The following is a 19,486-nucleotide window of genomic DNA, read 5'->3' as shown; positions in this document are numbered from 1 at the left end:
TCTTCCACATGCTCTGGACCCTTTTTTCTGGGAGGGATGGCAACATCTCATCTGTCTTGATGGCACGTTTTGGCTCAATTTATATTCTAGGCAAACATTGTCCAGTCTTTCCTAGTGAGAATGCGTGGCTTGCTTCAGCTGGCTTTGTGTCCAACTGGCAGATGCCTCTGGAATTACGGATGCTCAGCATCCCTGCTGCTCCTTGGTTTTAGCTGGCAAGGCACCTCTGGGTGGTCAAAAAGGGAGGGTGCAGTCAGTGAAACTTCTGGGAGGAAGGTCTCCTTGTTATGTCCATGAGGACCCTTAGCTGTCCCAAGAAAAGTGGTTCATGGTCATGAGGGGGACTTTTCACAAGGCATGGGGTGACAGGACAAGGAGGACTGGCTTTGACTAAAAGATGGGAGATTTAAATTAGATATTCAGAAGAAACTGCTTCCCTGTGAGGTTGGGGAGGCCCTGGCACAGGTTGCCCAGAGAAACTGTGGCTGCCCCATCCCTGGAAGTGTCCAAGGCCAGGTTGGACAGGGCTTGGAGCAACCTGGTCTAGTGGAAGGTGTCCCTGCCCATGGCAGGGGATTGGAATGAGATGGTCATTAGGATCCCTTCCAACCCAAACTATTCTGGGATTCTGTGTTTATGGGACAGCTCTCAGCCATGTCTTTTAAAGAAAAAGGGTTGTGTCCCTAAGGAGGAACACTTGACTTTCCGTAATTTATCTATAATTTTCATGAAACTTGTAGGAATGCTGTGTTTTCTGTGGTACAAATCCTTCTCCCACCTTTGGCTCTAGCTTGCCATGGAGACTGGGTGTTGTTTCCCTCCACACTGGCACCTGTGACAGGGTTTCCTTTGAGTTAGGTAAAAAATTAACTTCTTTCTTTTTGGAGTGAATTGGGGACAAGGCAGGAAGGAACAAAGGAAATATCCCTTATTCTTTCTGTGCTGTTTCTGAATTCAAAAATTAATTAGAAAAGGATATTCTGTGGATTTAGGGTTTAAACTTTGTGTCAGAAATGTTAATCAAGACTGCATTAGGTAGGTTTTCCTTGAGGAGTTAGGGGGGAGGGTGTTAAGGTTGTTTCATAGTTGGGCAGGAGGTATGTGGAGCAGAGCTCGTGGGGGTCTTTGGCCAAGCAGAGGGAATGGGTTTGCCTTCAGAGGTGGGGAACACTCTCCTCTCTGCTCCCCAGAGCTGCCAGAATTGGGGTTTGGATCTCACCCAGTCAGTGCTGCTATTCCAGGGCTGGTTTGCTGACAGCTTTTCCAGACCACTTTTAAGAGCCCCAAGGCAACGTTGGGGCTTTTTTGCCATTATTTAACACCTCAGTAGATTTCACTGCTGGGATGTTACTGCAGACCTCAGATTTATGTTGTCCTTTTCTTTTCTGCTCCATCCTGCCTCCTCCCACCTCTCTACATGTGTCTCATGAGCAGCTGCTAGTCACAGGAAGGCAGCTCCAAGGAGTGAGGCTGCACCTGATATTTGGGGTTTTTTCCAGAATCCCCTTCCCTGGTCTCGTGGGTGGAGCTGTGTGGGTATGGATATAGATCTCAGGCTGATTTCCAGTTGCCAGCGCTGGGAAAGAAAGACAATATTCCTGCCCAGGTTTAATTGGACATTGTCTTCCCTGTTCTGCAGTGTTGCCTGTGCTCCTGAGAATTCCCCTGGTCTTTAGGAAGCTTCAGGATTTGTAAGGCACCGAGCGCTTTCCTGGACATCTTGTGCATTCAGTCTTCAATTTATGCTCTGCCATAAAATATTGAGTTAATTTCATGTGGTCTCCCCTTTATAACTCCAGGATGCTCAGTGCTTATCCTTCCCTTGGTGTTTATTCCTCCCTCCCACCTTTCGTATTTATTCTCTAAGTTTACCAGACATTGACTATCCACTCTAGAAAGTGTAAATACTTCAATTTCCCAATTCCCTGCTGCTCGCCCTGTTCTCTGACCCTTCTCAGACAAAGGTGTGAGTGAACCACCAGCTAATTTCCTTTAAAATTAGTTGAAAACTTAGTGCCTTGAATGGTTGGCTCACCTGCAAAGCTCTGCTTGGGAACAGGACCACATCCTAGCTGCAACCAGCTCCTCTCCTTCCCCCTCCTGTTGTGGGGATGAGGAGAGAAGGACAGATATCAATAAAAGTGAATGAGACTTTTTGACAGAGCAGCTTCTGCAAGGGGAACTTTTTATTTTTCATAATTTTTTTTAAGGGTGCAAACAATGGATGGAGCAGAATTTGCATAAAACTCATTAGAAAAAAAGTACAAGTTTCATAAATCTTGTGATAAATTAATGCGATATCATTCCGAACATGATGTATTAATTTTAGGATGAAATGAATGGGTCTGTGATCATTGTTGGTAATTATGAGGCTCCCAGGCAGTTTGGAGAGGAAATTATTTTTAAGAGGGTTTTTTGTAAGTGTGGGGACCCTTTTCCCACTGGGAATATCTTAACAAACCCAGACTCCTCCTTTTACGAGTGTTTCTTTTCTTATTTTACTCTCCTGGGTGTTTGGGTGTTTTATTGGGGTTTTCTTTTGGATGCAAGTGTATTTACTTCCCTCCTTCACGCTGATGCAGCCTGTTCTTTGGCTGACAAAAGGAAACAAAACTCCTTTGAGTTTTTGGCCTATTCTTTATGTTCTCTCTTGTCCCAGGGAAAACCTGTGGGGTTTTAAGTGAAATGGAAGGCAGGAATTGCTGGATCCTAGTCTGAGCGGGCAGGGAGAAAGGAGAGGCAAGGCACCCCTGTGACACTGCTGCTTGCAGGGGGTTTGCCCAGGGATGAGCATTTTCTTTTAATCCCTTTTTCCCAGACAGATTTGGAGATACCAGAGCAATATTGAGGAGTATCAGTGATTTTGGCAGCAATGTGCCAGTGTGGTTGGAGAGTTCTGATTAATAAACCCCTGTCTCCAGCCCAAGGAGGTGCCAGTGAGTGAGCAAAGGCTGTGCCCTCCATCCACAGAATCATGGAATGACTGGGGACAGCAGGGACCTTAAAGCTCATCCAGTTCCACTCCCTGCCATGGGCAGGGACACCTTCCACTAGCCCAGGTTGCTCCAAGCCCTGTCCAACATGGTCTTGGACACTTCCAGGGATGGGGCAGCCACAGCTTCTCTGGGCAACCTGTGCCAGGGCCTCCCCACCCTCACAGGGGAGAATTTGTTCCTAATATCCCATCTAACCCTGCCCTGTGCCAGTGGGAAGCCATTCCCCCTTGTCCTGTCATTCCTGCCCTTATTCAAAGTCCCTCTGCAGCTCTCTTGGAGCCCCTTTAGGCACTGCAAGGGGCTTTCAGGTCTCCATGGAGCCTTCTCTTCCCAAGCTGGACACCCCAGCTCTCCCAGCCTTTCCATCCACTGAACACACACACCACCAGCGTGAAGCCACATGTTTAAAAGTGGACATGGAGAGCTTGTCTGATATCTGTGTTGCTGTAAGACCTGTTTGAAGGTTGATGGAGGGTAGTTGTTCTGTCTTACCTGTGTCAATGTCAGTGTTGACTTTATTTGGAAGGATGCCACTTCTGTGCCCATATTCATGCCAGCACCCAGTGACTGCGTGCACAGCACCTGCCAGCAAAGCCTCAGGATTCTGTTTGTTTTAATGGCAATGTCTAGAAATTTCCATATGCTGTTGATTTTTTTGTATTTTCCCCCTTCTTATTTGTCTTATAAAGTTAACCAGAGTGCTCAGTAAACAGCCAAGTAAACCAAACAAACCCTCTGTATGGTTGCCCTCAGTACAAACGCTCGGCTCTTCTTTACCTGCTGTTGCTCCCTGCCTCTTAAACAACTTTAAAACCCCTTTTAAACATCTCTGTGAGAGCTGGGGGGACCAAAGGCAGGCGATGCCTCTCTCTGAGGTTTACCACTGCCTGCCAGATCTGCTTATGGATTCTGTCTTCACACTGACTCCTCACTTAAATAACTAAATACAGCAGAAAAGATGCTCTGCCTCTGAGCATCTGAGGAACTAGGAAAAACTCCTCTGCTGTGCCTTTCACTTCCCAGCTTGATAAACTCCCTCAGAAATGGTTTTGACTGCACGTATTTGTTTTCCCTCTTCCCTGTCACCCCTGGGTTTGGCTCCTTCCTCTCCCATACCTGACGGCAGCCGTGCACGTGGTTCCCGGACCAGCTGCTCCAGGGCTTTCCCCCCCTCCACCACTGGTGAAGAGCTCCTGTTTTTCTGATGGCAGGAGCTGCTCTTTTCGTGTTTCTTTATTACGAGACCCTTTTGCAAAGGTGCTGGTGTCTCCCTGCCCTTTTTGACTCGCTCTGCAGTGTGGTAATTGTAGTGGAGGCAGCCTTGGTGGAGGGGAAAGCTGATGCTCCCCATTAGCATCTGGAAAGAGAAAGGTGTAATGTTGAGCTCAGCCTGAATTGTAGGAGTGGAAACTTTCTTCACTGAGTCCTTCTGGAAAGTGTTGGCTCAAGGGGTTGAGCCCTTTCTGAGAAGGAGGTCAGGGAGTGTCTGTTGAGGTTGTGCTTACGGAATGAGCTTGGAGACAGGCCTGGAGGTGGATGAGTGGGATGCCTGTGTACCTGTGATGTGCTTTTAGGTAACCCTGAGCGTAGCTGAGTGGTGTTGACCAGGGTTTAAACTCAACACGGCTGTGTGGCAGGAGTTCTGCTATTACTGTTCACCCAAGGGGTGCAGGAATGGAGATGGAGACACCCTGGTGCCTGCAAGAGATTTCCTGATCCCAGGTGTGCTTTGGTTGCCCTCCCAGCCCCCTTGCTGGCATTGCCCCCTGCACATCAAGTCAGGTCTCCTGTGCTCTGTCCCCAGCTCTGGATTTGTCCTTTCCAGGAAAGTAATCCTAAACATGGAAGAAGCTTCTGCTTGCTGTGACCTCTCGCTTGAAACTAGATTTTGCTTTACTTTCTTTGCTAGGAAGTCACTGTCCTTTCCTCTCCCTGCCATTGCTTGGAGGTTGCTCAGCTGCACAGAAATATTGACGTTTCTTCTTTTCAAAGTCTTTGGGAAAGGGCTTTCTTTTCCCCCTCTTAGTTATTTTTTTTTTTCTTTTTCTTTTTTTTTTTTACCTGAAAGTTGAAAGAGAAAATGAATTAGAGGTAAAAAAAGGGAACAGGTGACAAATGAGAAGAACAGGGTCGGAATTTCAAGATCAAATCCTGCCACCAAGCACATCAGAGGCCAGGCTGCTGTGATGAACTGGGCTAACTGGAGATGCCTGTGCTGGGGTGACTGGGGCAGGAAGGCAGGACCAGGTTGTCCCATCTGCTTTCCAAGGAAGGAGGGGGAGCCAAGGAAATGCTCTGGCAGCTACTTTGGAGCAAAAGTGTGGCGGTGGCCTTTGTGTCAGGGGACCCCTTGCTGCAGGGTGCGGTTGCTAAGATGATTTTTAACAACATTTCTGCTGAATGGCTGCTGAGGGCCCCCTGTGCCAGCTCTTGACTTTGATGGAGGACCACAAACACTGCTCTTGGTATCAGGGCTGTCTCCTTCCTGCTTCCCTCCCCAGCGTGTCTGGGGCCTCTGATCTGTTTGCTGCTGCTCCTTAGAAAATCCAGGGAAAAATCCTGCAAAGCCCCTGGTCCCTGAGCTGAGTGCCCATGGTGCTGGCTGGCAGCTCTGGTGGCAGCCAATAAGCTCTGTGGTGACTGTGCCTGCAGATACGACCCAGAGCTCGGGGAGCCAAGGGGAAACGGTTTTTAACTCATTGTTAAAAACAAGGATTAAAATGCTTTTTATATGAAAGTGTAACTGATGCCTGAAGTCTTGAGCCCAAAAGCCAGTGTAGTCAGCAGAGACATTCCTATTAGCTCCACTTGGGTATGAATCAGACCTTTTAACAGAGAAGCTTATTAAACAACTAATTAGAAACCTGCCCCTTCTGTTGGATCCCAGTGCCCTCCATCCCACCCCGACCCATTCCTGTCTGGACTGTGTCAGCATCTTGCTTGGGCAGCTTCTTCATCCTCAGACTCCCTCCCTGACCCTGAGAGTCAGTGCTTCCAGAGCCCTCAGGAAGCTCTAGGATCCTCCCAGAGAGTGAGTTTGTTTTTTCTCTTCTCTCATCCCCCTCTTGAAAGCAAAACCAATGGAGAGGAATTGGGATGGGCATAACCCCTTTTCCTGCTTTCCTCTGTGGCAAACTGGAAGGGCAAGAAAAATATAGAGGTTTACAGCTGCAAGCAGGATACTGAGACAGGAGTCCCTCTATAGGATGGAAAAGTAGACTCCATGAAGCAGCCAAACTAAAAGAAATATAACAAAATCCGAGCAGGAACAAAACAGGAGGCAAAAACAGCAAGGAAAAAAAAAAAAAAGCTCCTGAGGTCAATCAAAGTTCAAGACTTGGAGAAAGAAGAAAATCTGTGTATGTGTGAGAAAAAGGGAGAAGTAGCTGTGATTGAGAGAAAGGAGGCAAAAGGAGACGAGATAAATTCTGATTATCTGGTGGAATCAAGACACTTAACTGCCCTGTCTGATTCCTGAGAGGAAACAAATGGAGCCTATAACTTTGCACTGCAGAAGGATAATTTGTCCCTGTTTCCTCAGCCCTTGCTGGAGCCAGGACGGTGCTTGGGCTGGAGGAGGCTTGAACAGCATCCTCAGCACGACCCCAGGGACAGATGGGAAGGTGTTTTTCTTTGTGAGCCACCCTGAGAGGGGTTTCTGGCAGATGTGGTGCTCTACAGAGCCTGTCTGAGCAGGCCCCTCTGCTTCTCGATGATTTGCCAGCGATTCTGACACTGGAGGGTTTTGGGAATGCCAAGACCCAGAGCAGTTCCACTGTTGCTTCCGTGAAAGAGGGTATGGAGTGGAACTGAGTATTGCTGCCTCTGGGGCTTGCCTTGGTCTGGCTTCACCTACAGGTGGGACAACAGCAGCTTCCCTGGGATCACCCCGGAAAATGGGAGTTCTGGTGCTCTGCTGAGTGGTGGCCCTGGTCCAGATACTCCAGCTGTGGAGCTTTACCTTGTGCTGTCCAGCCAGTCTGCTCATTTTCTGTTGGTGCAGGAAGTGAAGAGGGGGGGAAAGTAGGATAAAAGAAATAAATACAATTAATTGGTGCTGAAGAAATCAGTGGAAGGCAGCTCACACAAACTTCTCTTGTGATGGTGGAAGTGGTGAAGTTTTAATACCACACTCCTAAACTTAGGATTCCCTTGGGGTAAAACTTGTAAGAAAAATTGGGACAAACCAACTGTGAAGTCTCACTTCTTATTTCGGGCTCTATTTCTTATTATCTTCTATTTAATTTGTTATTTTGGTCTGTATTTTAGACATTTGTAATCCTTTTTTTTCCCCTGTAACGAGCTGGAGGTGCTCTGAAGGTGGGATGGTGATTACTTGCCTGATGGAGGGGTAAGGGAATGGGAAAAAGAGCTCTTAGAATTTGGTATCTCAATCACGAGGGTTTGTTTAGGATGGAATTTTCCTCTGTTACGGTGCAGCTCACACTTTAAAGTTCTGAGCTGCCCTATCCGTATCCTAATGAAGTTTTTTGAAGAAAAGTTGAGAATGTTCCTGCTGTGTTTCCCTTTTCCTCCTTTACCTGCCAAATCTGTCCTTAATTTTGCTCCTCTGGGAGCAGAGGGGGGTTGATCCCAGAGTGCTGTTTCCCAGGGATCTGACTTCACAGACTGACAGGTGCCGGAACTGGAGGTGGGATGCTGTGCTCTGCCCAGAAATGCCTTGCCTCCCTCTCCAGGTTATCCTGAATTTAGGGGCTAAATTCCTTGGCAGTGAGAAGTAGCTGTAACGCAAAGAGAGGAGAGTTAAATATTTGTTTGCTGACTGATTGATTGATTGGTTGTACAACTGGGTTTGCAGCACACAAACAATAGGCACAGCTATAATTAGAACTGGGTGGCACATGATTTTCCTATTCAGCAGGAATTTTAAGATCATTTCCCTTCCAGAAGTGCAACCAAGAATTCTTGGAGTTTGAAGTGTTTGCCATTCTGGAGGGAATTGCAGATGGCCTGTTGATCTGGGAGGGTTTGAATGGGATGTAAAGGGTGCAAGGTAAATTGTGCAGAATAAAGAGGCATGACCCTGGATTTACTTTGTCTTCACTACTGGCTTTCATTTTTGTGGGGGACTGACAGAGTCTTGTTGTTTCTTGAGGAAAAGGAACCTTTGCTAAGGATGACTTTGGATGTCCTCCAGCATAAAACCAAGCTAGTACCTTGTTTTATATTGAGGTTCCAAGGTTTGAGAAAGTGTAGGGTCTTAATTTCTATGGTGTTGGCTGCACTGAAGAAGTGGGAGCGTTGCAGATGAGCAGTTTGATCACGTGTTTGGATTTTGTCTTTGTCCAAAACGTCTTTGATTGTGACCCATCACTCACTTGCACCTGTGTTGGTGGAAGGAATTTTTTCCCAGTGGTTAATTCTAGCTGCTCTTTTTGAAGCAACTGCTGTTCCTTCTCCAAAGAGAAATTTGTCTGGGTCGGGGCATTGAGTCTTGCTGTGCTTTCATGGAAGAGTCATTGCTAAGCGTTACATTTTGTCCTCAAGACGACCTGAGTCATCTCACTCTTCTTAGTCAGAGATGAGGCAGTTCAAGCTTTTAAAGCCTTTTTTAAGGGAAAAGCACTTTTGCTAGCTCTTGAAAGTTTGTGGCTTCGTCTTGCATCCAGTCTTGAAGATCCACCCAGCCCAGCAGCTTGTAAAATTGCAGCCTTGGCAGAACCAACTCTATAAAAGTTACTCCTGCATGCCCAAAGAGCATTGTGGCTCTGCCAGACAGGGCATGGAAGGAGCTCCGTGCACCTTGCATGCTTGGACCCCCATACCTGCAAAAATGGCTTTGGGATATTCTCCACTGCAACTGTGGCCCACCAGCCTTCTTTGAAGGTGCTTGGAGCAGAGTCATAAAAGCAAATACTTACCAAACAAACCCCAGTTACCAAGGGCTTCTCCTGGCTGCTTGGTCCTCCCTGTTATTTGCCATTCCTGTTATTTGTCACCTGAATTTGAACCAACAGCAATTTTACATGGCACCCAATGAGGTGGGTGGCCTTGGGACCTGCCAGACAGCTGGGTCCTCACTCAAATGTGCTTCATCAGTGTTGCAGGACACTAAATTTTTAATCATAAAGTCATGGCGGGTGAAGTCAAATGCCTTATAGGAGTCTATTATTTCTTTGCAGTTACCTTTATCTGCCAAAATTGTAATCTCGTCAAAGAATAAAATCAGGTTTGTTTGACAAGGTCTATTTTCCATAAAATCGTGTTGACTGGCATTAATTATGTTCCTATCGTTTAATTTCTTGTTAATGGAATCTCGTATCAGCTTTTTCCATTATTTCCCCTGTGATTGATGTCGGGCCCGTCGGTCTGTAATTGCCCAGCCTCCCTCTGCTCTCCAAGCTGCATTGCTGCTTTTGCCCTCTGTTCTGCTGGAGCTTCCCTCCCCTTCCCAGATGGGTGAAATTTGGGCCTCTGTTCTGCTTGGCCCGGTGATCTGAGTGCTCTTGTACTGCCAAACTTGGTCCATGCAGAGTATGTGCCCCCATCCTCAGGGCCGTGTGGCTGAGGAGATCTCCCATCCTTATCCCCCCATCCTCAAGGCCAGGCAGCCAAGGGGATCTTCCATCCTTGTCCACCAGCTTTTTCCCTCCTATTTGCTCCCCCATCCTGCTGAGGAGAGCACAGAGAGCAAGTGGCTGGGTGGGCGACAGGCAGCCACCCATGGCGAGCTAGACATGGCAGGCTTTGAAGGTGCTCAGAGGTGTCATGGAGAGGCCAAAAATGATTCAAGGGGATTCTTCTGGGTCTGAAATAAGGGGGTGGTGGCTGTTCTTTGCTTTTGTTGCTGTATCTGCTGGTGGTGCCCCTTGGCAGGGAAGAGTGTGAAGGAGGCTGGTCAGTGCTTACCCAGAAGAGGTGTGGGTTCCTCCACTGTCTCTAGTGCCAGAAATGACCTTGCTTGGGCTGGACTAAGATGACTTTCTCTTTTGAGAAGGACGAGGAAGGAGAGGATCTGTGGTCCGGCTTGTCTGGGCCACGCAGAACAGTCAGACCATGCACAGCCTGACTCCCCTTGAAGCACTGTAGCACCATGGGAGAAGAGTTCGGGGATGGTTTCAGGCCTTCCACAGACCTGCATTCTCTGACATGCTGAATGTTTTCAGGATTTCTCCCTCCCTGCCCAATTTGGCTCATGATTTCTCTCCTCTCCCCCTCTCCCAGGTTCCTCAGTGACTCAGCTGCTGGCCCGGGACCTGGACAACGACCCGCTGGTGTTCGGCGTGGTCGGGGAGGAGGCCAGCAGGTTCTTCGCCGTGGAGAGTGTCACCGGTGTCGTGTGGCTCCGGCAGCCCTTGGACAGAGAGGTAATGCTGAGAGTACCCTCTGCTGAGGGAAGGGAAAAGCCCTCTCTGCTCAGATAGGTGGTGGCTCTGCGCCCTCGGTGGCAGCCGAGATGGGTGTTGTTCCCACACGGAGTTGGGAATCCAGATGTGCCCCCATCCCTGGTCACCCTGTCGCTGTCTCCAGTTCAATGGGGACATGGGGAAATAAGCAGGGAGCTCTGGTTTGATCTGGCTTGCTGGTTTTCCTGGATGCCAGAATAATACCTGTGACTCTGGAAGGAAAGGAAATAATAAATGATCTACCAGAGAGTCAGGATGCTCCTACAGTCAGGGAAATCTATGGACTCTCTCTTTAAAGCTCTATTTAAATTAAATCCTTTGCTATTTAGAACAGTGTGTGAAGAGATGTGAGGTGTCCCTGCTTATTCAATCTCATCAAGACTTTTCATCCTCTTGTGGATTCAGGCTGCTGGATGCTAAATTTGGCAAGATTCTTGCCTCAAAGCTGTTTCACACCCGTTTTCCATGGCAGCTTTGGTGTACAAGGATGGGATCCCATCCAGGTGCCTGCTTTACTAAATCCCTGGCCCTTGCCGCATTCCTGGAGCGAGGAAGAAGGGACAGCACAGGCACTTGGATGGGAGCTTGGGAAGACTGGGAAAGTACTCCATGACTTGGGCAATGTGCTTAATTTCCCCTGTGCTTGTGTTGTCTGTATTTAGTGCTTCCTTGGCCAGCAGCAGCGTGGTGAAGATCAAACCCATTAACACACCTCAGGCACTGGTGGTCCCAGTCAGAGCCAGCCAGAGGTTGGGATGTGGAGGAAGCAGGTGGTGGATGCTGCTCAGGCTGAGGTGGGGGGGAGGGCAAAGCCAATTTCACAGCATTAAGAGCGAGGCTTTGGGAAGATGAAGTGTTTTTCTTCACCCCTCTCCCCTCCGCCTCCCCGTGCCAACAGCTGCTGGCATGAGTCATAAATCTTCCCTCATTCAAATGCCTCCTGCTTCCCCCCACTCATGATGCCAGCCTTAAGCCAGGGAGGGCGATCAAGAGATTTTAGGGGGCTTTTCATGGAGGTTGGGAAGGGAAGGAGCTGAGCACAGCTCAAATTCGTGGATAGGCTCAGCTGGGAGAGGAGCCTGTACCCATCAGCTCATCCCAGAGGCTCAAAGTCAGAAGAATACATGGAAGATGGTGAAGACAGACCAGTGCATGGCTTGGTATGGGTATGGGAAAGGTCTAAAGGAGATGGGAAAGGTGTAAATGGCTATTTGTGGTGGAGGAAGCAGGACGGTGTGGGAGGGAAGGGGTGGATGGAGGTGGGCAGCAGGCTGGGAGCAGAGAACCAGCAGCCTGGATGCATGTGATCGGAAAGTCGGGGGAGAGAAAGCCATGCAAGAAAAGTGCTGGGGAAGGAAAAGCAAGGAATCAATCCTTGCACAGTGGGAGAGAAAAAGAGAAGCTTGAAAAGGGAGAAGGAGTCATAGCAAGGTAAATAATGCAGGAAAAGGGGAAATAGAGAACAAGAGGAAGGAGTGAATGTATAGAGGAAAAATGATTTTTAAAAGTTTTTGGGTTTGTTTTTTTTTTTTTACTTCTAGGAAGATTAGAAGGAAAACATTTTTTTTTTTAAAGACAGACCTTGAGGCTAAAGAAGTATCTATTAAAATAATTTGAGACAGAAATTAATAAGTGGCAGATTTCTCGGATTATTTTATTAAATTTTTAAAATTCAAATGCTCAACGGGTTGTTTCCTATCTCCTGTTTTAACTTTCTTCCCTATTGTGTTGTCCCTCATGGATGAATAGGGGGAAAAGAGGACTGAAAGGCTCTGATGCAACAGGGTGGGATGTCACAGGGAGCAGAGGATCTCCTCCTCTCCATCGGGATTTCAGGTCTTCCTTCTGCCTACAAGTACTGTCCCAAGGCAGGAGCTGGGAAAGGCTTGGATTCCTGGCTGTTTGGATGGAGGGGGGCAGATGTGGGGGCAGGAGGAGGGCATGCTCTGGGGAGCTGTTCCCTAAACCCTTCTCTTAGAGGAACTGCTGCCCTGGCACAAGCAGAGCTCCTGCTCTGGGCACTGGTGGCTGCTGCCTGTCCCTGAGTGATCTCATTAGGGATAAATCAACCAAGGCTGCAGCAGGGAGAGCCATTTCAAGCTTCCTTTCCAGCCTTTCCTGAGTGATGCTTTGGAAACATCAAGTTGCTGTGCTCCAGCAGCTCAGACAGGGCAGGGACACCAGAGGTGGGAAGGGATGCAGGATGAGGGAGGGATTGTCGGGATTGGAGGGGAACAAAACACCAGCTGGTACCAGGTACCAGGTGGGTGTGGTGGCCTGAGTCCTCTGGCCATCCCTGCAGGATTCCTTGGTAAAACATGAGTGAAATGATTCCTGGTGGTTAAGAAAGGCCAGGAAGAGAAAGTCTGCCTCCACTGGCAATATCCCCCTGCCCTGATAGAAAAATAGTCCCCTTCCCCACTTGTCCCTCACCTCAGTGACTAATATGTCCCCATTTCAGACCAAGCTGTTAATGTAGTTAAAGCACTAAGGGGCAGAGAGGACTGTACAGGCATTTTCATGGGATTTCAGCCAGTTCTTACTACAGACCGTACACTTATCCCAGTATTCCCAACAATGTGATAGATAAGTTGGGAAAGCAGCAGCAAGATTTAGAAGTCCTCACTGACACTGTGTTGCACTGTCATCTCAAACAAAAACTGACTACAGAGCTTTTACTTCGGACTTCTTCCTCTTTTTGCATCATCTCTGTGTCTTGCAGGTGAAGATGGAGCCGGGTCACAGTACATCTTGGGTGGAAAACTGCTTTTCTCTCCCTTCCACTCATTTTTTCTCACTGCCCCAAGCAGTCAGCCCATGGCATTAGGTGCTGGGAGGGTGTGCAGAGAGAGCTGGGGTTTGCTGGCACCTGCAGAAGGTTAGAGAGTGGGCTCCTCTCACCTACTTGAGCCTAGTTGTCTGCTTAAATGCTCACCTGCTAGTCAGGAAGTCAGTTCCTTGGTCCCTTCATCCCTCTGAGCCAGGACAGAGCATCTCTCTGTGCCTGTGGAATACATGGGAGCCCCACTGGCATCCAGATTTCTCAGCATTTCCTTTCCAACTCAGGTAATGGCACTCAAGCGCCTCTTCTCTTCTGGAAGGTCCTGAAAGCATTTTGTGTGTAATAATATTGGCTAAAAGTCCCAAGCCTGCCATCTGCAGATAAACGCTACAGTATCTTTAATTATGTGTTTTTTCTTCTCTTTCCCTTTCAGACTAAGTCAGAATTCACGGTTGAGTTTTCTGTCAGTGACAGCCAAGGGGTGAGTGTGACTTCTCATTTCATGGTCTGTGGCACGGACGGAGGGGAGCAGGGAGGGTGAGTGTGGGTCACCAAGGGACCTTCTGCATCACCCCAAGGGCCTGGGGAGTGGGGTCACCCCTTGGTCCAAAGCCAAGTCAGAAAACACAGCCACAAAGTGCAGGCTTTAAAGGCACACATAAAGCTGGCACATAACCCTGCTCTTATCCTTGTGACTGCAGGTGATCAAAGGGACAGTCAACATCCAGGTGGGAGATGTGAATGACAACGCCCCACAGTTCCACAACCAGCCCTACAGCGTCCGCATTCCAGAGGTAGGGATCAGCACAGCCTCTCCCTGCAGCCTGGTGCCTGGCTCTTCTCTCAGTGGCCACTCTTGCTGCGTGGTTGCCAGCACAGAGCTGACTGTATGTGAGGGCTGCTGATGTACAGGACTGTCCTCCTGCCCCGGACCCTTGTGGGGTTGGAGGAGGATTAAACCTCTGGAAGTTACTGCTGTGTGAAAATGGGCAGAAGCCAAGTGATGGTGTTGGGGGAAGGCAGGTGGAAGAGGAGATTTGGAGCTTTGTGCAGCCTTGGTGACAATATTTCTTACGACAAATGGGAAGTTTGAAAGTAGGTGTAAATGAGAATATGTGTCTTTTCCTCTTTCTTTGAGCAGGGGGGATATGCAGCTCTTGTCACAGAGGTGACCTGTGGCAGGAATAACTATTTCTCCAAATTCCTGAATTCTACCAGAGTACTGCCCAAAGGCTTCTGCCCTGGCTGGTGATTTCCTTTAACAGTTCCTTAGCAGGACTTGTCCCACGATGTCCCTGGAATAAAATAGGTAGGAAGGGGCCACAGGAGATCATCTGGCCCAGACTCCCACTAAACCAGCGAGAATTTTTATGTTAGATCAGGTTGCTTAGGGCTTTATCCAGCCAAGTGTTGCATATCCCCAAGGACAGAGTTTCCACAACCTTCTGCTGCTCTCTGTGCTGGCCGTTGCAGGGGAGGTGACATCCACTCATCCATCAGGGAATGCTGCTGCACCTGCAGCTTGGCTTGGCAGAAAAAGGCCAGGAACTTACAGGTCTGATGTGAATTTAGACTTCAAAGATGTGGCTGCTGGTGCTAGGAGGAGAAGATCAGGATATTCTATTTGAAATAGGGGATTAGTAGGGCATTTGACATCCCCCAGTGGAGGAAACGTCTTCCTCTTGTACCCCAGTGCCAGGGCAGAGCCAGTTTTTCCCAGATCGTGCCTCGAGGTGTGGGTGAGGTCACATGTGCATTATGTGTGTGAAATCAAGCGGCTTTGGTAATTGAGAGGTACAGAGGATTGTGTTACCGTGGTGTACTTAATATGCCAGCTGCTGCTGCCCCACCGTGCTGGGCTTTGATCCCCCCCTGTCCCTCTGCTGAAAGGATGAGGTTTCTTCATTAGAGTTCTCGTGATGTATGAGCCAAGAGTTTCAGTCTCATCTTTGTGCCAAGTCATCTGAAACCTCCCCGTGAGAATGACAGTGGGTCAGAGTCAGTTCTGCTGCTCTTTAAGGCACGAGCGGTGCAGAAACGACTTGGCCAAACCCACACGAGCTGCCCCTCGCTCTCACCTTTGTTTGGGCCTCTGGGGGCTGGTAGGGGGCTGTCCTGCCTTGCTGCTTGTCCTCCCGGTGCTGCTCTGCCTGCAGAGGTCTGCAAAGCAACAGGAATGTCACTAGGACTGCGGGAGAACACTCTCCTCTCTCCTGCCCTCAGATTTATCTCCAGTTTTGCTGTTCCTCTGCCACAGAGGACTCCCTTCTGGTGAAAAGAGATGGAAATGGGTTTCTGTGTCTCCCCTGGGCAACTGGGGCTGTGTTAAACCCTCGTGCTAGTTTGGAATCATAGAAATCCCAGAATGGTTTGGGTTGGAAGGGACCTTAAAGCTCATCTTGTTCCACTCCCTGCCATGGGCAGGGACACCTCCCACTATCCCAGGTTGCTCCAAGCCCCATCCAACACTTCCAGGCCTTAAGCACTTCCAGGGATCCAGGGGCAGCCACAGCTTCTCTGGGCAACCTGTGCCAGGGCCTCCCCACCTCACAGGGAATAATTTCTTCCCAATATCTCATTTAAACCTACTCTCAGTTGAAAGCCATTCCCCCATGTTCTATCACTACATGTCCTGGTATGTAGAAAATAAAGGCTGGCTGAGGAAAGGGAACTTCCTCAAAATAAAAGTAAATAAAAGAACAGGAGGCTGAACCTTAGAACCCCTCTCTGGCCCATCACACGTGGGATGTGGTTCTGCTGGGAGGGATTTCCAGGACCACTCAGCTGTTTGGGGTACAGCAATCCCAGTTATTCCCCCCCATTTGGCTGCTGTGCACTTGGCCTTGGGAGGTCTGCTCTTCTGGAGCTTGGCCTAATCTAATTATAAGGTGGTGTGTGCCAGTTTCCAGTTTCTGTCCGTGATCTTTAACCAAGGGCACCGATCAGAGGTAACGAGCCACAAATGCGTTGCTCCGCCAGCATCCTGGAGGCACTTCTGTTCTTCTGCCAGGGAGAGAGCCTTGCCTTGCCTTGCCAGGCACTGTGAGAGCAGGAGATGGGGTCCCACCACCTTAAGATGACCCTCCAAGGGCTACAGCCCACAGGAGATGTCAGCAATAAACTTCTGCTGTGTGTGGTGGCATGGCTCTCAAGGAGGTGTCTGCTTGGCTTTGAGACCTGTGCTGAGCCGCAGGTTTTCTGTGTTGCTTGTCAAAGCTGGCAGTGGAATGTGCCAGAGGACACTCAGGGGAACCAGCCCTGGTAGAGGGTGACAGTATCCCCAGGTCACCCCATGCTTCAGGGCGAGCAGTGAGGGTGCAGGTACCAAAATCTGCCTCAAAGAGCACCCAACCCAAATTGAAGGGCCTGTGGATGATGAATGAAGAGGGGCTGGAGCCTGGAGAGAGAGAGAAGAGGCAAGTGTGGCTTTGAATAGACTGGCTCTGTGCAGATTTGGCAGCTAATGAGGGTTTTTCTCTTTTTAATTTTGAGATAAATGGATGTATCGATTCGCAGTTGTCGTAGCTAATGGAGCAGCAACCGAAAGGCTATTTAAGCCTCGCTGCTGTTGTGTGGCGCTCGGAAAGTCAAAAGAAGAGTGTGCATAAATAAATGGAACATGAAGTAAACTGACCTTTAAAAACAATACTGCCTCTAAATACCCATCCTGGTGTTTTACGCGGTCCGCTTGGTGTGAGAATGGGAATTTATTTGGGCATGGGCTGCGGACTGTGATCCCTCTCCGGCGTGGGGAGGGGGGGGAGGATGCCCAGTTTAACTGCGAACTCCTCCGCACCACAGCGGCTCTGAATCCCCAGACCAGGGATCGCTCCGGCGTCAGGCTGATGCCACTGGTGCTCTGAGCTCGTTGTGTCTTAATGGCATCCCTGGCACCTGCCTGGAATAGCTGAGGGAAGGCCCCGTGTCGGGAGAGGGATATTGCTGCAGCGTAATCGTCCGGCCCGTCTGGGCAAGGGCGCCCCGTGATTTGCTTGTCAAAAGGCACCGAGGCGGCACGGGCGCTCTCAAGTCTGTGAAGAAAAGGGGAATCCTGCTAGAATTGGCAACTTAATTCACCAAGCTGGCCTCGACAGAGCTCATTAAGTTCTCGTGTATTCATTTCAGGCTAATGGCTGTCATGCTGGCTGCTGTTTGATTTGCCGTAATAGACTTTTATGGCTTTCCAGTTTGCGAGGACGTGTGTGCCTGTGTCTGTGCCCCGTGGTGCTGCTGCAGGACATTAGTTAGCCACTCATGTGCTTGCTACTTTGACCTTCAGGGTTTGCTCTCCTCCTGAATGCATCCCTTGTACTTCACCTCCTGCTCCCTCTCTTTTTTTACCCTCCTCACCGGACCCCAGGGTACCACATTTCTGGGAGTCTCAGGGTTTGGCTTTTAAACAAGGAGAGATCTATTGCCAAGCCTGTTGTGGCCATGCCTCAGTTTCTGACAAATCCAATCTGCTTTATCTAATCTCTTTTTCCATTTGACTGGATCTGTAGGGAACTCAGAGTTGTTGGATTGTCATGGTTCAGTGCTTTTAGGTGAAGCGAGCAAGCAAAGTGGAGCCAAGGCCCTGTATTGGTTTTGTGGTACCCTGGTGTGATGGTGAGATCAGGGTGGACTGTTCCCCCTGGGTGCTTGCTGGGCTTTCCTGTCCCAGTTCCAAGCAGGAGACCTTCTGGGGTTTCCAGACAACTTCCCCTTTGCCTTTAACAGGCTGCCCAGGGCAGTGGTAGGGTCAGCATCCCTGGAGGGATTTAAAAGCTGTGTGGATGTGGCACTTGAGGACACGGGTTAGTGGTGGCTTTGGCAGTGCTGGGAGAATGGTTAAGCTTGATCCTATGGAGGGCTTTTCAAACTTAAATTGTACTACACAGTGAACAAACTTGAAGTCTAGTACCATCTTGGTTTTCCCTCATAACCCCCCAACATCCTGAGCTTACTGATCAAGTTGAAACCATCCCTGGCCTTTTCTTGGTCCTGGAGCATCAGTAGTTCTCACATGCTGGCATAAAGGTCACTTCACTGTTGGTTACTTTGCTGAATGTTACCTCAGGAGATTTCTGTTGGGGTTTTCTCTCCTTTGGTGCTCTCCCCACCTCATTCCTCCTGTTATATTTAACACAGAGTGATTTATGAAGTAACGTTTATTACATTTTGGGATTACAACCCCCCATCCCTGGGACTGTTCAAGGACAGGTTGGTTGGGGCTTGGAGCAACCTGGTCTAGTGGAAGATGTCCCTGTCTGTGGCAGGGGGTTGGAACTAGAAGGTTTTTAAGATCCCTTCCATCCCAAACCATTCCATAATTCTATGCTCTTCCAGCAAAAAGCTGGCCTCAGCAAGCCTATGGGCCAGAGAATGCCACTCAGCACCCCAACCATTCATGGAATGACAGTTGCACCACAAAAAAAGTATCTAACTTGATGAGGACATAGTAATTATAACAGAGGTCTGTTTTCAAAAGGCTTATAACATCCTCCTTGCCAGTGTGCTCATCTCATCCTGAATTCAAGCAAGCATCCACCAAGTAAGAGGCAGGGCTGTGGGAAAGGAGTTTAAAAATGGACAGGGAAGTTTCTGGGCAGCACACAGCATCGTTGAGTCAACTACAGTCAGCTTGCAGGTGTCGCATCTCCTGAGCTCGGCCCTGATTTACCAATTTATTGTAATTGGGAGCTGCCAGCAGCAGCAGTCCCTTCTGCTCAGGGAGCAACCTCTGGGATTGAGCCTTCACAAGCTGCTGGTCACCGTTTCCACCCTTAATATGGTGATGGAGTTGAAATCGTGGCTTTTACAGTGTTTTTTTCTTAATTGCTCAGAAAAGTATTTGGCGGGGAAGGGGGAGAGAAAGGAGGGGACTATCACTGCCCTGTCCCATTACACAGCCTGGATCCAGACCGTGCTGCACAGTGAGCAGGGGCAGGGAGGAGCAGGGCAAGGCCCAAAAGCCCTTGCTGTAATTAAAATTATTATTTTGCTTTAATGGCAATAATGCCAGTAATTACATCAGTTTCCCTGCCATCCTGCCCGGGCTCTTCAGGGGCTCGTATAATTCTATTGCCGTGCTCGGCCTGATGCCGCGCATACGAAGCAGCTGCAGCGAGCGTGAGCTCCCACTCCAGCTGCATTAGCCATTCCCTTCCATGCTCCCAGCCACCTTTTGGGGCTTTTTTTTTCACCCCCCCCCCTCCCCTCCTTTAAATAAAGAGCCTTTTCAGTGAAGGTGATGATAACAGAGCTGATAAGGAAGATGTTCCTACCACACTGCAAAAAATGGGCTACAATCATTTCATTGTTGGCTGCTTTCCTTCCTTGTTTCTTTTTTTCTCCCCCCC

The 19,486-nt window shown here is 49.0% G+C and overlaps 1 protein-coding gene across 1 annotated transcript in view; it reads left to right on the top strand.

Moving 5' to 3' along the window:
- The window catches only part of CDH23 (cadherin related 23), a 194,755-nt gene that overhangs the window by 35,305 nt on the left and 139,964 nt on the right, over window positions 1–19,486 (top strand). Inside the window, exons 4-6 of the mRNA XM_051800244.1 lie at window positions 10,182–10,324; window positions 13,579–13,626; window positions 13,847–13,939. Coding sequence (XP_051656204.1) covers window positions 10,182–10,324; window positions 13,579–13,626; window positions 13,847–13,939 — 284 coding nt within the window. The remainder of the gene's footprint in view (window positions 1–10,181; window positions 10,325–13,578; window positions 13,627–13,846; window positions 13,940–19,486) is intronic.

This window comes from Manacus candei, unplaced genomic scaffold, assembly GCF_025592945.1.
Source record: "Manacus candei isolate 608988 ecotype Guabito, Panama unplaced genomic scaffold, ASM2559294v1 h1tg000050l, whole genome shotgun sequence".
Lineage (NCBI taxonomy): Eukaryota > Metazoa > Chordata > Aves > Passeriformes > Pipridae > Manacus > Manacus candei.
This window is presented reverse-complemented; position numbering and strand designations above follow the sequence as displayed.